The 17,229-nt window shown below is 50.2% G+C and overlaps 1 protein-coding gene across 1 annotated transcript in view; it reads left to right on the plus strand.

The window, feature by feature from the left end:
- Nucleotides 1-17,229, plus strand: part of LOC127580859 (uncharacterized protein C6orf132 homolog) — a 38,637-nt gene that overhangs the window by 14,323 nt on the left and 7,085 nt on the right. The window contains exon 2 of the mRNA XM_052034814.1: nucleotides 11,355-11,464. Coding sequence (XP_051890774.1) covers nucleotides 11,355-11,464 — 110 coding nt within the window. The remainder of the gene's footprint in view (nucleotides 1-11,354; nucleotides 11,465-17,229) is intronic.

The raw sequence follows: 17,229 nt of genomic DNA on the forward strand, positions 1-17,229 counted from the left end.
GCCAAATGGCCTTCTGCTTCTGTTCCTTATGCTTTTATGTAGTTAAAATTTCAGGCCAGTAATCATGCATCAGAAATAGCTTACTTTGGCTTTAACACGGAGCTGTAAAACAAGCCAGGAAGGGTTAACTGACCATGTATTGGCCAGAAATGAGTCTTTGTGGACATTTGTGAGTTTCCTTGTGATGGCGCCTGGGAACTGACTGAATGTGATTGATTTCATCACGGACAGTGCGGTTACCAACTTGAGTCATTGAGAGGTTCTGTTGCTTCAAAGCATTTCTATCGATCTTGGCTTCCTCAAGTAAATCACGATTTTGCCAAATGCCAGTTGAAGGTCCAGGACTACTGAACATGTCAAACCCCATTCCCCAATGGCCTTGGGAATAAATCTGTCTGCAGACTTTGGTCTTCATGATGGTCGTCATACAGAGTGGAGTTAGTGGTAAGATAATTATATTTTAAGGCAGGAAAAGGTCTGTATTTATAGACTGCCTTTCATGACCTCCAAAGGATGCCTAAACTGCTTTGCAACTAAACAAGCACTTCAGCAAGACTCCCAATACTGTCCAGTTAACTGGGGAACTGGCTTGAGTGGGAAACTGGTCCACAGGACACTGGGCCTTCTCTACCATGTGTCCTGGGATATTATGACTTCAGCTGAGAGAGCAGGTCGAGCCCCAGCATTTAGTGCTGTCTGATGACGGGCTGTAGACTGACGTTTGAACCCTGGACCTTCTAATCGATCTATACTGCCCTGGCCAATCTACAGCTCAGTTGTCAAACCCCTCTGCAACACATCTGTAACCCATTCCCAGCAGTGTGGCTGCTCATCCACCCACCTTTATTTCAATTTACACAGCCTAACGAAATGATCCTTCTCACACACCCTACCTGCTCACCAATCTGCCACTTTCTTTAACCAGTATTCCCTCTTCTTAGAGTCCTGATGCAGGGTTTCGACCTGAAATGTCGACAATTCCTTCCCCCCACCACAGATGCTGCTCAACCCACTGAGTTCCTCCAGCAGCTTGTATGTTGCTCCAGATTCCAGTGTCTGCAGTCTCGTTCCCCCCATTTTAATCCCCATTTCTGCCTCGCCTGAAAGCCCTGTCCCAGCTCACTCACCCACCAGTCCTGCCCATTCAACTGGAGTTTCAGGAACAGCTGAAGCATCATCTTTCCATGTGTCAACCAGCGACCTCAGCTCAGCTCTTGCTCTCAGCCCTCTGTGTGAAGCACAGCCAGACCCTGACCTCGTTTCTTCACTCACTCACTAATTTTCTGCCGCCTTGTTTCACATTCTACATTCCTCCTTTCTAACTCATTGCTGAGCTTCTCGTTCCGCCCCCCGGCAGGTTTCAAGCCCCCTCCCCAACTGACCAGCAAACCTACCTGTGAGGATGTCTCTCTCTCTGCACAGCTGAGGTGCGATCTGTCCGTCCTCCACTGCTCCCTCCTTCCCCACTCCTCAAAGTCCACCGGCTGGACCTCGTTCCCTTTCCTACCGATGTCACTGGTACTGATGTCAAAGTTGAGTTTATTGTCAGATGCACAAGTCCATGTGTGTACAGGTGCAATGAAAAACTTACTTGCAGCAGCATCACAGGCACAGAGCATCAGATACACAACATTCACAAGGAAAACATGAATTAAACATAAATTATACACAATTTTTACAAGAAAACACAATTAGGACAAAAGAAAACAAAGTCCATTTTAGTGCAAAATGGTCATAGTGTTGCTAAACTCTAGTGATTAGTGTACACCTCAGGCTGTGGCCATTCGCCCTTCTGCAGCTGTTCGCTGATATCCTTGACCCTGGCACCAGAGAGGCAACACAATACCCTGGAACCATGCCCTGCACCCACACAAACCCCTGTCTGCTCCCCTAACTCCAGAACCCTCTGACTAGCACTTCCCTGACCTTCCTTCTCCCTTGTATGGCAGAGCCACCCAGGGTGCTGTGGGCTTGGTTCTGGCTGCACTCCCCTAGGGAAGCCCTGGTCCACACTGCTCAGGGTCCAGCTGTCTCTTGGGCCAGCAGTCCCCCACTTCCTCTGTGCCTGAACTCTCTTGAGCAGCGGGAATTGAGCTATCCACGGAACAGCCAGCCTTTGGGAGCACTGATGGACTCAGAATTGGCACGCTCATAGCAGACAAGAGGTGGTGTGTAGATGGAGCACATTCTGCCTGGAGGGTCGGTGACCAGTGTTGTTCACAGGGATCTATTCTGGGACCCCAGCTCTTTGTGATTTTTATAAATGACTTGGATGAGGAAATTGAGGGATGGGTTAGTAAGTCTGCAGATGACACGACAGTTAGTGGTGTTGTGGATAGTGTAGAAGGTTGCTGTAGGTTACAGCAGGACATTGAATAAGATGCAGAGCTGGGCTGAGAAGTTGCAGATGGAGTTCAACCCAGAAAAGTGTGAAGTGATGCACTTTGGAAGATCAACGAAGGCAGAATACAAGGTTAATGGCAGGACTCTCAGCAGTGTGGAGGAACAGAGGGATCTTGGGGTCCACGTCCAGAGATCCTTCAGGTTGCCGTGCAGGTCGATAGGGTTGTTAGAAGGCGTATGGAGTGTTGGCCTTCGTTAGTCAGGGTATTCAGTTCAAGAGCCACGAGGTGATGTTGCAGCTCTATAGAACTCTGTTAGCCACACTTGGAGTATTGTGTTCAGTTCTGGTTGCCTCATTACAGGAAGGATGTGGAAGCTTTAGAGAGGGCGCAGAAGAGATTTACCAGGATGCTGCCTGGATTGGAGAACATGTCTTATGAGGATAGGTTGAGTGAGCTAGGGCTTTCTGTTTGGAGAGAAAGAGCATGAGAGGTGACTTGACAGAGGTGTACAAGATGATAAGAGGCATAGGTTGAGTGGACAGTCCAAGATGTTTTCCCAGGACGAAAATGGCTAACATGAGGGGACATAATTTTAAGGTGACTGGAGGAAGGTATAAGGGGGGGTGTCAGGGGTAAGTTTTTTTTTACACAGAGTTGTGGGTGCGTGGAACGCACTGCCGGCAGAGGTGGTGGGGGCAGATACATTAGGGACATTTAAGAGACCCTTAGACACATGAATGATAGAGAAATGGGGGGCTGTGTAGGAGGGAAGGGTTGGATAGATCTCAGAGCGGGATAAAATGTCGGCACAACATTGTGGGCTGAAAGGCCTGTACTGTGCTGTAATGTTCTATGTTGCTCAGCATCCAAAACCCTGAGCTTAAACTCCTCCAGCTAATGAGGTTTCCTGCTGTGTGGCCTGTTCAGGATAGAGAAGGCCACCCTTAGTGGTGTAAGGTGTTCAGTCCGTTGTGTCTAAAGTACCCTGTCTCTACTTATTAGATTAACATGCAGACAAAAATAAAGAGTTTTAACATAAAAGCAAATGTGGCTCAGTGTTAAAATGCTTCTGTGAATCACTGGGAGACTTTGGGACATTAAATACACTATAGATACACAACAAGGTGTATTTATTCTTCTGAGTAATTTATTTCCAAGGTTTTCACAGGTTGGGTTTTGAGAGTGGGGGTGAGTCTGGTGCACGTTGGAGTGTGTTAGGGTTTGCGTCATTAGAATTTAATTTTCTGTGAAGTTTATGTTGGGTTAGCCTCCAGAATCCTCAGTCTCTGAGTTCAGGGGTACCGAGAGCTATCAACTCAATGCAGTGCCTGGTGTGGGTGGTAGTAACCTTGGCCCTGGCTTACGGCGTGCTTCCAGATCAGGAGGAGGGGAGGGAAGGGAGGGCAGCCCCAGATCAGTGGGTGGACCACCCCCAGCTGTCGAAGGGTGCTTTGGGTGTGAGGCTGACGGGTGAGCAGGCAGCCAGAACGAATGAGGGAGCGGCGACCTGGGGAATTGTGTTCTCTGGGCTATCAAAATAAAAAAGTTAATTTGTTGTTATTTAAGAAGTTCTTTATTCATGCTCGATTTAGAGGCCACAGGAACTCCACTTTCATCTTCAAAGTGGAAACGTGGAGGGAGTGGCTGCCTGCTCACCAACTCTGAATGTTTGCTGGAGGCTTTGGTATCATGCTTGTCATGTAGAGTCATCAGCAGCTGTGAGCTTAGTTTACAGCGTTGTTTCCTAAAAGGCACACCCATTTATTAAACCGAGCAGTGGAAAGGTCATTCTTGTGGGAGGTTCTTGGTGGAAACTGCAGAAAGTTCCAAAGTTGTACTTCAGTTGCACTTGTATCCTGCCTGTGACCGTCAGAATCGATTTTATACCAGTGCAGACAGGGGTTCCCCCAAACACCAGGGGATTCCCAACCCTCCTGCACTTCACCGGTCATCAAATGTGGTTCTGTCAATGCAGAGAAAAATACTGCATTTCTACGGCACCAGTCACAACCTGTCAATCCAAAGCCAGTGAAGTCCCCTATTGGGGCAATGTAGGAAATGCTGTAACCAATTTGAGCACAGCAAGCTCCCACAAGCTGCAATGTGATAGTTTAGTGATGTCAGTTTAAGGGATAAACATTAACCTGGGGACCTGGGATCTCTCCACCGCTGATCTTCAAGTGACATCACAGGATCTGTTACAGCTGACAGAGCGGCTCCCCACCAGCACTGCATAGAATTTTGTGCTTGAGGGTCTGGAATGGGACTTAAACTTTGAACAGTACAGCACAGGCCCTTCAGCCCCCTATGTCTGTGCTGAACACGATGCCAAAATAAACTAAATCTCTTCTGCCTGCACATGATCCATTTCCTTCCATTCCCTGAATATTCATGTGTCTGTCTAACAGCCTCTTAAACACAACTATAGTACCTGCCCCCACCATCGCCCCTGGCAGCACGTTCCAGTCACCCACTGCTCTCTGTGTAGTAAAGACTTGCCCTGCACATCTCCCTTAAACTCCCACCCCCCCCCACCTTAATTGCATATCCTCTAGTATTTCCACATTTAATGCATGTATTGGTTTATTATTGTCACTTGTACCGAGTGCAGTGAAAAACTTGTCTTGCATACCGATCGTACAGGTCAATTCATTACACAGTGCAGTTACATTGAGTTAGTACAGAGTGCATCGAGGTAGTACAGGTAAAAACAGTAACAGTACAGAGTAAAGTGTCACAGCTACAGAGTGCAGTGCAGGTAGACAATAAGGTGCAAGGTCATAAGTTAGATCGTGAGGTCAGAGTCCATCTCATTGTATAAGGGAACCGTTCAATAGTCCTATCACAGTGGGGTAGAAGCTGTCCTTGAGCCTGGTGGTACGTGCCCTCAGGCTACTGTATGTCCTTTTAGTATTCAATATTTCTACCCTGGGAAAAAGACTCTGTCTACCCTCTCTGTGCCTCTCATCATTTTATAAGCTTCTATCAGGTCTCCCCTCAGCCTCCGATGCTCCAGAGAAAACAACCCAAGTTTGTCCAGTCTCTCCTTATAGCTCATGCCCTCTAATCCAGACAGCATCCTGGTGAACCTCTTCTGCATCCTTTCCAACCCAGAACCTTCCAACTTGGAGGCAGGAGAGCAAATACTGAGTCATTGATGGGAACAAAGTGGGGTGGCAGTGAAAGCCCTGGCCACGCTCCCCTTTACTTGGCCTCTGGGCAGCGGTGGGGTTCAGTGTGAGTTTTATAATCTTCAGCACATCCTCATCCCTGCTCGTAGATTCCTAAAGGTGTGCTAACGTCATTTCATTGGCAACATCGTGAGCTGTGGGGTGGGCTGCAAGGTGGAGAATGGTGATGAGTGAGGGAGTGAATTTGAGGGTTGAGGACAAGGTGAGGTGATAGAGTATTGAAGAGTGGAGGGGGACGGATGGAGTGGATCTCCACAGACCCCTGGAGGTGGCCGGTAGATAAGCTGGCTCAGAAGCCATGTAGGACAATTGCCCTTATTGGCTGTGGTGTAGAGTGTGAGCAGGGAGTTCCCACTGGAGACGTTGGTGTCATGGACCACAGGCACATTGCAGGAGGGAAGCAGTGACTGGGAGGGGCACGTTGGGGGTGGGCGGGGTGTTGCTGTGACGAAGAGAGTGACAGGTGGGGTGGTTTTCTTTGCTGTGGAGAATGCAGAGAGGAGCTTTAAGATGAGACAAGATAAGATTTCTTTATTAGTCACATGTACATCGAAACACGCAGTGAAATGCGTCTTTTTGCGTTACTGAGAGTGTTCTGGGGGCAGCGCGCAAGTGTCGCCATGCTTCTGGCGCCAACATAGCATGCCCACAACTTCCTAACCCGTACGTCTTTAGAACGTGGGAGGAAACTGGAGCACCCGGAGGAAACCCACGCAGACACATGGGGAGAACGTACAAACTCCTTACAGATAGCGGCCAGAATTCAACCTGGGTCGCTGGCGCTGTAACAGCGTAACACTAACTGCTACACTACTAACTGAGGCCCAGACAGGGTGAAACAAAGTCAGTCTAAATCCATCCATTAACGACGTCAGAGCTCTAGTCACAGGACAGTGGGAGTCATCAGTCAGGGTGTGGGCTGCTATACGGCCAGCATTCAGGTCACTGTTACATGTGCTGTTGGTGTTCAATGTGAGTTCATGTGATCAGGGCTGACAGCCCAATCCAGCCATTGAGGGAATGACTCGGGCACCAGAGTTCAGAAGTGACTCTAAACCCAAGCCTGATGGGTGTAGAAGATCACATGACCTGGTGGACAATTCCCTAAAGGCTACTATGCAGGTACTGCAAGCAATGGGAAATTTAACAGAACAGTACTGTTTTTTGCCTGGCAACTGAGTACAAGATAGACCGGTTTATGGCTTCAGTTCCACCGGGCTCTGAGGCCACATCTGGGACACGTACAGCAGTGGTCTCCTTATCTACCAAAGGATGTGAATGTATTGGAAGCAACCCAGAGAAAGTTTATTGGACAATACCTGGAATAGGGTGTTATGGAAAGGCCAGGCTTCTCCCCACTGGAGTTGAGGAGAGTGAGAGGGGACTTTCAAACATAACAGATCCTGAGTGGTCTTAAGAGGGCAGATGTGGAGAGGATGATTCTGAACCAGGGGCCACTATTTAGAGATAAAGGGGCAACTACTTAAGACATGAAGTGAAATGTTTTCTCTCTCTGGAACTTTCTTCCACAAAGGGCAGTGGAAGGAGAGGTATTTTGTGATAAGCATTGGGGGAGGTGGGGAGAGGTAGGACTGGGCGCTTGAAGGAACCATCAGATAAGTAGTGGTTTTGTTAAATAGCAAAAGGCTGATGGGCTGAATGGCCTCCTCCTACCTCTGATTCATTTGTACACGATCCTCAGCCACAGTCCTCTCCCACTGAACACTGCAGGGTAGAATTAAACAACTCTGTATATAAAATCTATTTTACATTTTATCTTAGTAAAACTACATGTATTTGTTTAAAATAACTGATAGCAAAGTTTGAATAACATACTGTATTCTCTCTCTCTCTGCCTCTCTCTCTGTCTGTGTGTGTGTCTCTCTCACTCTGTCTCTCTGTGTCTCTTTCTCTTTTTGTCTCTGTGCTTTCATGTGTATGTCTCTGTCTGTCTGTCTCTCTCTCTCTCTGTCTCTCTGAATCCCTCTGTCTCTACAATACTTTTCTCCAGCCACTGAAACGTGCCACAATTCTTGTAGATAAACAATCCTTGTCATGTTCCAGGTGCAGGTTGGAATGTGGACAGGATTTATTCGTCTCCTTCTGCTGAAACCTCCAGGTCTCTGTGCCCTCTGTCCCTGGGCATGAGTGTGAGGGGGTAGAACAAGGAACACAATGAGGGAGGTGCAGTGAGACCTGGGTGTCCTGTGAACCAGTTGCTGAGAGTGAGCATGCAGGTGGTTAAGGGTATGTGAGTAGGTAGCGAGAGGAAATGAGTGGAGGAGCAGGGATGTCTGACAGTAATTGTACAGTGCAGTGGAGAGACCACGTCTTGAGCATTGTGTACAGCTCTGGTCTCTGTGTCACAGGAAGGATGGAGGAAGTTCAGTGAAAGTTCACCAGACGGATTCCTCGGTTGGCAGGGCTGTGGTACGAAGAGAAACTAGAACAGTTGGGCTTGTATTGACTGGAGTTTGGAAGGAGAGGGGATATCACTGGAACTAATAACTACCCCTAGGAGAAGAGGACAGACTTCAGGCAGGAAGGACCTTGCATATGCCTGGTGGTCCAGAGCCAGGGGTCACTGACTAAGGATGTGGCCTGGGCTTTTTAGGGGAGAAATTTCTTCAGCCAGTCTGTGGTAACGTGTACGATTCTCTCCCATGGAAGGCAGTCAAGGCCAATTCATTAAATATATTCATGATAGTGTTGGATACAGTTATAACGACTGAAGGGATGGGGGGTGGGGGAGGGGACTGACTCTGGATGATCAGCAATCATCATGTGGATGGGCTGAATGGCCTTCCCCTGTTTGTTTCTGCGTTTTTATGTTGACCATCAAGTAGAGCAGCGGGGAGACACAGACAGCAGATGCTGGAATCTGGAGCAACACACACTCTGCTGGAGGAACTGTAGGGGGGGAGGAATTGTCAACGTTTCAGATCCTGATGCAGGGTTTCAACCTGAAACATCGACAATTCCTTTCCTCCCACACAGACGCTGCCCGACCCGCTGGCTTCCTCCAGCAGGTTGTGTGTTGATCGGGAAGAGCAGGCTCGGCACTGGGATGATGATTGTGTTCCCTCCCAGATGCACACCAACCTTAATTAGGTGTGTGACACGCATCAGTCCCCATCAGTGGTTAAACATCAGAGTGCAGTGAGGACAGTGATCAGTGCCAGTGGCCCCCGTCAACAGCAGCACCGTGGAATGGCCATGGTGTCTCACCGGGCAGTTGACTCACCACGGGCTTGGGAAAGAGCCACGAGCCCACCACGGGCTGGTCAACGGTGGAGAGGTTGTGGGAGGGAGGGCTGGAGCTTGGCGTTGTTGATGGTGGAAGTCAAGGGGTGGAGGAGGTTCAGATTTCACTGAGTGTATTGGTGTAATTGGACTAGTGGACAACAGGGAAATGTTGCTGCTGTCTTACAATGAAGCAGTTCACAGTTCTGTGACTAAAATGATATCCTGCACAGAGCCGTCATTGTGCACCTGATGACTGGAGCTGCTCCTTGGCCCAGCCTCTGCTTATCACAGCCCGGCTAATGTAACACTGGAACTGGTTGATTATCGTCACTTGTACTGAGGTACAGTGAAAAACTTGTCCTGCATACCATCCATACAGATCAATTCATTACACAGTGCATTGAGGTAGTACAAGGGAAAATAATAGCAGAATGCAGAGTAAAGTGTCACAGTTACAGAGAAAGTGCAGTGCAGGCAGACAACAAGGTGTAAGGTCATAACGAGGTACATTGTGAGGTCAAGAGTCCATTTTATTGTACTAGGGGATTGTTCAATAGTTTTATAACAGTGGGATTGAACAACGGGGGCGGTGAGATTCACAGGTGGATTCCTGGGATGAAAGGGTTGGTGTGTGAAGAGAGTCACAAAGAACCAGTGTGGTTGTGCAGCACAGGAACAGGCCCTTCGGCCCACCATGTCCTTGCCGACCATGAAGTGCCCATGTGTGCTAATGCCCTTGTTCTGTGGCCCACTATACCTTGGTGGTTCCAGTGCTCCTCCAGATACTTTCTCAAAGTATCAAAACCTCAGGCAGCACGTTCCAGATTCCAATCACTCTCTAGGTCAGAAATCTTTCTCTAAGATCCACTCTAACTATCTAACTCCTCACCTATGCCTTTGGGATTTAGACTTTTCTGTTATAGGGAAAAGTTTCTCACCATCTACCCTATCTACGTCCCTCGTAATTTTGTTCACCTTTATCAGGTCCCGTCTTGGCCTTCTCTGCTCCGAGGAAAACCCCAGCCTATCCAGTCTCTCCTCATAACTGAAACGTTCCACTCCAGGCAACACCGTGGTGAATCTCCTCTGCACCCTCTCCAGTGCAGTCACATCCTTCCTGCAGTGTGGTGACCAGAACTGCACTCTATACTTCAGATATGCCCTGCTCTTGTATTCCATGTCCTAGCTAATGAAGGCCAGCATGCCATGTGCCTTCTCCAACGCCTTGTTTACCTGTGCTGCCATCTTTAGCAAATTTAAAAATTTGTATACCAAAGTCTTTCTGTCCCAGTACTCCCTACAGCCCTGCCATTCATGGTGTGTGTCTCCTGCCCTTCTTAGTCCTAAAGTGCATTTATCAGAATTAAACTCCTTCTTCCATTTGTCCTGCCCACCTTACCAGCTGATCACTATCATTCTGTAGCCTTACACTATCCTCCTCACTACCCCGAGAGTCTCAGCACCGATCCCTGGGACACAGGCTTCTGAGCACAAGAGCAACCCTCCACCGTCACCCTCTCAGCCATTCAGGGACAGCTTCTTCCCCTCCGCTGTCAGATTTCTGAACGGTCCATGAACCCATGAACACTACCTTGTTATTCCTCTTTTGCATTATTTATTGATTTTTGTAACTTATAGTGATTTTTATGTCTTGCACTGTACTGCTGCTGCAAAACAACACATTTCACATCATATGTCAGTGATAATAAACCTGATTCTGATTCTCTGCATCCTATCACCACCGGTTTTGGATCCAGTTTGCCAAGCTGCCTTGATGAGCCTCCCATATGGGACGTTTACTGAAGTCCATGTAGACTACATCATCCACACCGCCCTCATCAGTATATTTTGTTACTTCCAAAAAAAAATCAAATTAATCAGAGAGGATCTCCCACCTCGGAGTCATTCGGACTATCCCTGATCAATCCCTGCCTCTCCAAGTGTAGATTAATCCTGTCCCTCAGAACTTTTCTCCAATAACTTCCTTGCCACTGACATTAGGCTCACCGGCCTGTAAATACCTGGCTTATCTCTGCTGCCCTGCTTGAATAAAGGGACCACGTTTAAAAGTTGAGCAGGTTGGGCCAATACTCAGCAGTTTAGAGAAATGAGAGGCAAACTTATTGAAACCACGGGTTCCAGGGAGGACTAATGGGGTGGATGTTGAGAGGATGTTTGCCCGTCGTGGGGGTGTCTAGAACTTGGGGGGATAGTTTCAGGATAAGGGGTCTCCTGTTTCAGGCAGGGAGGGAGGAATTTCTTCACTCAGAAGGTTAAGAATCTGGATTTCTCTCTCCCACAGAGCTGTGGAGGTGGAGTTATTGATTACGTCCAAGGCGGTGACTGACAGATAGTTAAACCACAGGGAAGTGGAGGGGTGGGTGGGAGAGAGGAACAAGAAGGTGGCACCAAGATTGGACCAGCCGTGATTTATTCAAAGACAGAATGGACTTGAGGAACCGCTTAGCCTCCTGCTCCCGTTCCTCATGTTTGAATGGGTTTGGAGATAGTTATGAACTAGAAGAATTTGTGATTGGTTTGATTGAGGTTTGCGGTCTGTGCTTGTTTGCAGATGAACGGAATGAGATCACAGTGCTGACGTCCATGGAAGGAGCGCCAAATGCGACCGTGGACTCTGGAACCGCAAAAGTGAAGCAGAGACCGACTGTCAAGCTGGGCATTGTAACGTTTGCTCTTAGTTCCTATTTCCAGCTTTCACCGTAAAACAAAATATGGGCCATTTCACATTCCTGTGCTTCAGTGAAACTGAACCAGTTAACGCTTATCTTGAGTGAAACTCGGTGTTTTATCGGATTTCTGTGGTGTAACCTTCCAGAATTACCTTTTTAATAACTGAAGCTTGAAACTGAAGATGTATTGCAGGATAATACCAGTTAACAGTGAAAGAAAGAAGTTCAGGCATGGACCATAAGTGTACAGACAACACAAAAGTTGGTGGAGTCATAGATGGCGAAGAAAGTTGTTTAAAGATACAGCAGACCATAGATCAGCAGGAAGGTTGGGTGCAGCATGGCAGCTGGCATTTAATGCAGAAAAGTGTCAGGTAATGCACTTTGGGGGGGTCAAGTTCTGTCAGGGCTTAGAGTAAGTGACAGGGACCTTATGAACGTTGACGTGCAGGGAGACCTTGGGGTGCAAGTCCATAGCTCTCTGAAGGTGGACAGGGCAGTGAAAAAGGCATTTGGCACGAGGTGTAAGAGTTGGGACATCATGTTGCAGCTGTACAGAATATTGGTCAGGCTGCACTTCAAATATTGTTACAGGTCTGGTCACCACACGACGGGAGGGATGTGGTAGCAACGGAGAGAGTGCAGAGAGATTCACCTGGAATGGAGGGCTGTGGTTATAAGGAGAGATTGGATGTACTGGGTTTATTCTCTCTGGGACATAGGAAGCTGAGGGGTGACCTTGCAGAGTTTTATAAAATTATAAAGGTATAGGTAGTTGTAATTTTTATCCCAGGGCAGGGGAGTCTAGAACAAAAGGGAACAGGTTTAGGGTGAGAGGGGAGAAATTTAAAGGAGATCTTAGGGATGAGTTTTCTACAGAAGGTGGCAGGTGTGTGGAACAAGCTGCCAGAGGAGGTGGTGGAGGTGGGTACGATTACATTTAAAAGGCATTTGGGCAGGTACATGGACAGGAATGGGACTAGCATAGATGGGCATCATGGTCAGTATGGACAAGGTGGGCTGAAGGGCCTGTTTCTTCTGTACTATGATTCTGATACTTTTTCTTGTGACATAGAAAGAGGCTATTCAGCCCATCAGGTCTTTGCCGGCTCTTGGGAGTAATCCCATCAGTCACATACCCCCACATTTCCCTGTTACCTATTCTGTCTCTCATTAACTCCCATCCCCCCAGATTCTATTCACATACCTGGGGCAATTTACAGCAGCCGATTAACCCATCAACCTGCACACCTTTGGGATGTGGGAGGAAACCGGAGCACCCGGGGGAAACCCACAGGGTCACGGAGAACGTGCAAACTCCACACAGACGGCACCATCCTGATGACCTTTGGTCCCCATCACATTGAGTTGTTTCCAATAAATGAAACAGCATAAAATGCAAATAAATACTTTGCTTATTTGGGAGCATTTTGGAGCAATCTGCATGATGTGAATCCACCCACAAGGTAACCAGATCTCCCACTCAGGGACCAGCCTGTGGGGCAGGTTTTCCGGGAAGATTAGTGTGGAGATTATCAGCATTTACTGTACGACTGAGTGAATTAGGCAGCAACTTCCAGCAGTCTCTCACAGCACGTAAACCAAAGGCTCACAGTGATGCCCTGCTTGGCAAATAGCTCACAATGATTGGACCTTACTGGGGAAATGACCTCACTATCTACCTCGTCATGGCCTTGCACCTTACTGTCTGCCTGCACTGCACTGTCTCTGTAGCTGTGACACTTTATTCTGCATTCTGTTATTGTTTTCCCTTGTACTACGTCAATGCACTGTGTAATGAAATGATCTGTCTGGATGACATGCAAAGCAAAGTTTTTCACTGTATCTCAGTACACGTGACAATAATAAACCCATTTCAATTCCAAGTAAAGGGCCAGAGATTCATCTTAATCACTCATGTTAAACCACATTCGAGTTTTCAATGTATGCACCTCTGTTCACTCACTCCCGTTGTTGAACTGAAAACTGAAGGTGTTTATAAACAGTGACAGATACCCTCAGACCCAGTTACTGCAGGTGACTTCAACCAACCCTCCCCCCATCCCACTCCCTCCCTCCCTCCCTCCAAACTGCAGGCTGCCAGACTGCTGCATTTGCCTAATAGACACACAGTAACTCACAGCTACTGGGAATTAAGTTCTGCAAATGTGGAGCCCCCCTTTCTTCATTATTGTTTGAGATGTAAAAGAATGTAAAAATTTTACATTTCATTTCCCTCTCTCTCCCTCACTCTCAAAGCAGAATTTTTCTCTCACTTTATTTTCTGCACCTAATTTGCCACTGAATTCAACGTTCTCACTTCAGATTCCAGTATTTGCAGTCTCTTGTGTTTCAACATTCTCACTGATGTGCACGCCATTAACTGTTTTCACAGTGGCTAAGTAATAGATCTGCAAGTGTTCATGGAGGTTCAGCTGAAAGGCCAGGGATTTAAAACATCCTCTCTCCATGGATGCTGCCTGACCTGCTGAGCATTTCCAACACATTGTTTTTATCCCAGACATTGTTGTATACTTTGGCTGTCTAATTTTTGGAATTTCAGTTAGACAGAAACCCACTGTGGGCCAGTGTAAGAATCTGCCTGTCTGTTATGGTGGTAAGTGAGGTTACCAGACGTGAGATCATCAGAAAGCAATTAATTATGGAAAAGAAGTTTATTTTGCAATGGGAATTGTTTCTTTGGGCTGCAGCTGGTAGGAAAGTGAGTATTGGAAGTTGCTGACTACACTGATCGAAGGTTACAGACAAGTGAACAGGTAAAATCTCTTCCTACTAACTTAGATGATCTTTCTCCACTGATGTAAAATCACCCGACTCCAGCCCTGTCTGCTGAAACCCTCCTCCCTGCCTTTGTAATTCCCAAACTAGATTATTCCAATGGCTACACGATCACCTCCCTCATTCCACTCCCTGTAAGCTTGAGTTCTCCGAAGCCTGCTGGCTGTCTCTGAGCTCGCACGCTTCTACCCACCCCATCCCCGTCACTGCCAGCCTCCCTGGCTCCAGTTAGTAACACCGTGGTTTAAGGTAATCTTTCATTCATGGTTACATCCTGCTCCAGCTCTGTATCTTCTCCAACACCAGAACCCCCTCGGGTCCCCTCCACCTGCTCTCCTCGTCATCCCAGAATGTCAGTATTCCGCTGCTGAGGTTTGTGCCTGATCTCTCAATGCCAGGATTTCTCTCTCACAGCTCCATATCACTCCCCCGTCTCTCTTTCCACCTTGTCCCTCTTTGCCCTGCTTTTCCCCACTCTCCCTCTTCCCCTTCACCTCACACCATCCCACCTCACCCCTTACCTCCTCCCGCACTACCCCCACACTTACCCCTGCACCACCCCCTCTCTCCCCCTCCCCCTCTCCCCCTCGCTCTCCCCCCCTCTCTCTCCCCCCTCTCCCCCCTCTCCCCCTCTCTCTCCCCCCTCTCTCCCCCTCCCTCCCCCTCCCCCCTCCCTCCCCTCCCCCTCCCTCCCCTCCCCCTCTCCCCCTCCCTCCCCTCCCCCTCTCCCCCCCCTCCCCTCCCCCTCTCCCCCCCTCCCCCCCTCACCTCCCCCCCTCACCTCCCCCCCCTCCCTCCCCCCTCCCTCCCCCTCCCTCCCCCCCTCCCTCCCCCCTCCCCCCTCCCTCCCCCTCCCTCCCCCCTCCCCCCTCCCTCCCCCCTCCCCCCTCCCCTCCCCCCCCTCCCTCCCCTCCCCTCCCTCCCCTCACCTCCCCCCCCTCTCTCACCTCCCCCCCTCACCTCCCCCCCTCACCTCCCCCCCTCACCTCCCCCCCTCTCCCCTCCCCCCCTCCCTCTCCCCTCCCCCCCTCCCTCTCCCCTCCCCCCCTCCCTCTCCCCTCCCCCCTCCCTCTCCCCTCCCCCCCCTCTCTCTCCCCTCCCCCCCCTCTCTCCCCTCCCCCCCTCTCTCCCCTCCCCCCCTCCCCTCCCCCCCCTCCCCTCCCCCCCTCTCCTCCCCCCCTCTCTCCCCTCCCTCTCTCCCCTCCCTCCCCTCTCTCCCCTCCCTCTCTCCCCTCCCCCCTCTCTCTCCCCTCCCCCCCCTCTCTCCCCTCCCCCCCTCTCTCTCCCCCCCCCCTCTCTCTCCCCTCCCCCCCTCTCTCTCCCCTCCCCCCTCTCTCTCCCCTCCCCCCCTCTCTCTCCCCTCCCCCCCTCTCTCTCCCCTCCCCCCCTCTCTCTCCCCTCCCCCCCCTCTCTCCCCTCCCCCCCTCTCTCCCCTCCCCCTCTCTCTCCCCTCCCCCCCTCTCTCCCCTCCCCCTCACTCTCCCCTCCCCCCTCTCCCCTCCCCCCCTCTCCCCTCCCCCCTCTCCCCTCCCCCCCTCTCTCCCCTCCCCCCTCTCTCCCCTCCCCCCTCTCTCCCCTCCCCCCTCTCTCCCCTCCCCCCCTCTCTCCCCTCCCCCCCTCTCTCCCCTCCCCCCCTCTCTCCCCTCCCCCCCGCTCTCTCCCTCCCCCCTCTCTCCCCTCCCCCCTCTCTCCCCTCCCCCCTCTCTCCCCTCCCCCCCTCTCTCCCCTCCCCCCCTCTCTCCCCTCCCCCCCTCTCTCCCCTCCCCCCCCTCTCTCTCCCCTCCCCCCCTCTCTCTCCCCTCCCCCCCTCTCTCTCCCCTCCCCCCCTCTCTCTCCCCTCCCCCCCCTCTCTCTCCCCTCCCCCCCTCTCTCTCCCCTCCCCCCCTCTCTCTCCCCTCCCCCCCCTCTCTCTCCCCTCCCCCCCTCTCTCTCCCCTCCCCCCCCTCTCTCTCCCCTCCCCCCCTCTCTCTCCCCTCCCCCCCCTCTCTCTCCCCTCCCCCCCCTCTCTCTCCCCTCCCCCCCCTCTCTCTCCCCTCCCCCCCCTCTCTCTCCCCTCCCCCCCCCTCTCTCTCTCCCTCCCCCCCCCTCTCTCTCTCCTCCCCCCCCCCACCCTTTTTAGAACATGGAACAGTGCAACACAGAACAGGCCCTTCGGCCCACAATGTTGTGCTGACATAGCTATTCCCTCCTACCTACAGAACGCTCATATCCCTCCATCTTCCTCTCATCGACCACGGCTTTTGTCGTCTGCCTCCGCATTACCTCGTGACTATGTTCATTGTTTGATAACCTTCCTGTGAAATGTTTTGGGACCTTTCGATGTGTTGAAGGCTGGGTGGAATTACACGTCACCTCTGTGTTGATTACGATCAGTAGTTTATAGAACAATGTCAGATACCTGCCAAAGGGATGAACCTGTTCGTGAAACATTTAAGCAATTAGTTCCAGTTAGAAACTGTCCTGAGCAAAATCCAAAATAACTTGTTAAAAATATTTTAAAATAAACTTTGGCGCAGAAAGGTAAAGGCAGAGGATTAAGTTACGGACCTTCAGAGGTTGGGCACAGTGGAGCAAATGTATCAGGTGTTGTCCTTAGATTGTGGCAGAGATAAAGAAGTCATTATTGTTGCCCTAGAGGTTCAGTGAAATGGGCATCGTTTGTGGCTGGCTGTGTCTGTTCGCTAACAGTCAGGAACCCCTGATCGTTGGCACTGGATACTTATCTTACACTGACGATGCGTAGGCACAGGTGGTCGATCTCCGTGTCTGGCAGACATGCTTGTTGTTACCTTCTCTGCTGCGCTGTGGGGGAATGTTGTGGAATTTCTGGAGCTGCCTCCCTCTGCAAGTTCAGCAGATCCCCTGAAACATTGTTCCAGCATGTCACAAGCTCCCTATCGAAGGTTTCGGCAGACAGGGAGAAATCTTCCTGCAGTGTAAGAGTTAACGGGGTTCAGG

Source organism: Pristis pectinata, chromosome 20 (assembly GCF_009764475.1).
Source record: "Pristis pectinata isolate sPriPec2 chromosome 20, sPriPec2.1.pri, whole genome shotgun sequence".
Classification (NCBI taxonomy): Eukaryota; Metazoa; Chordata; class Chondrichthyes; order Rhinopristiformes; family Pristidae; genus Pristis; species Pristis pectinata.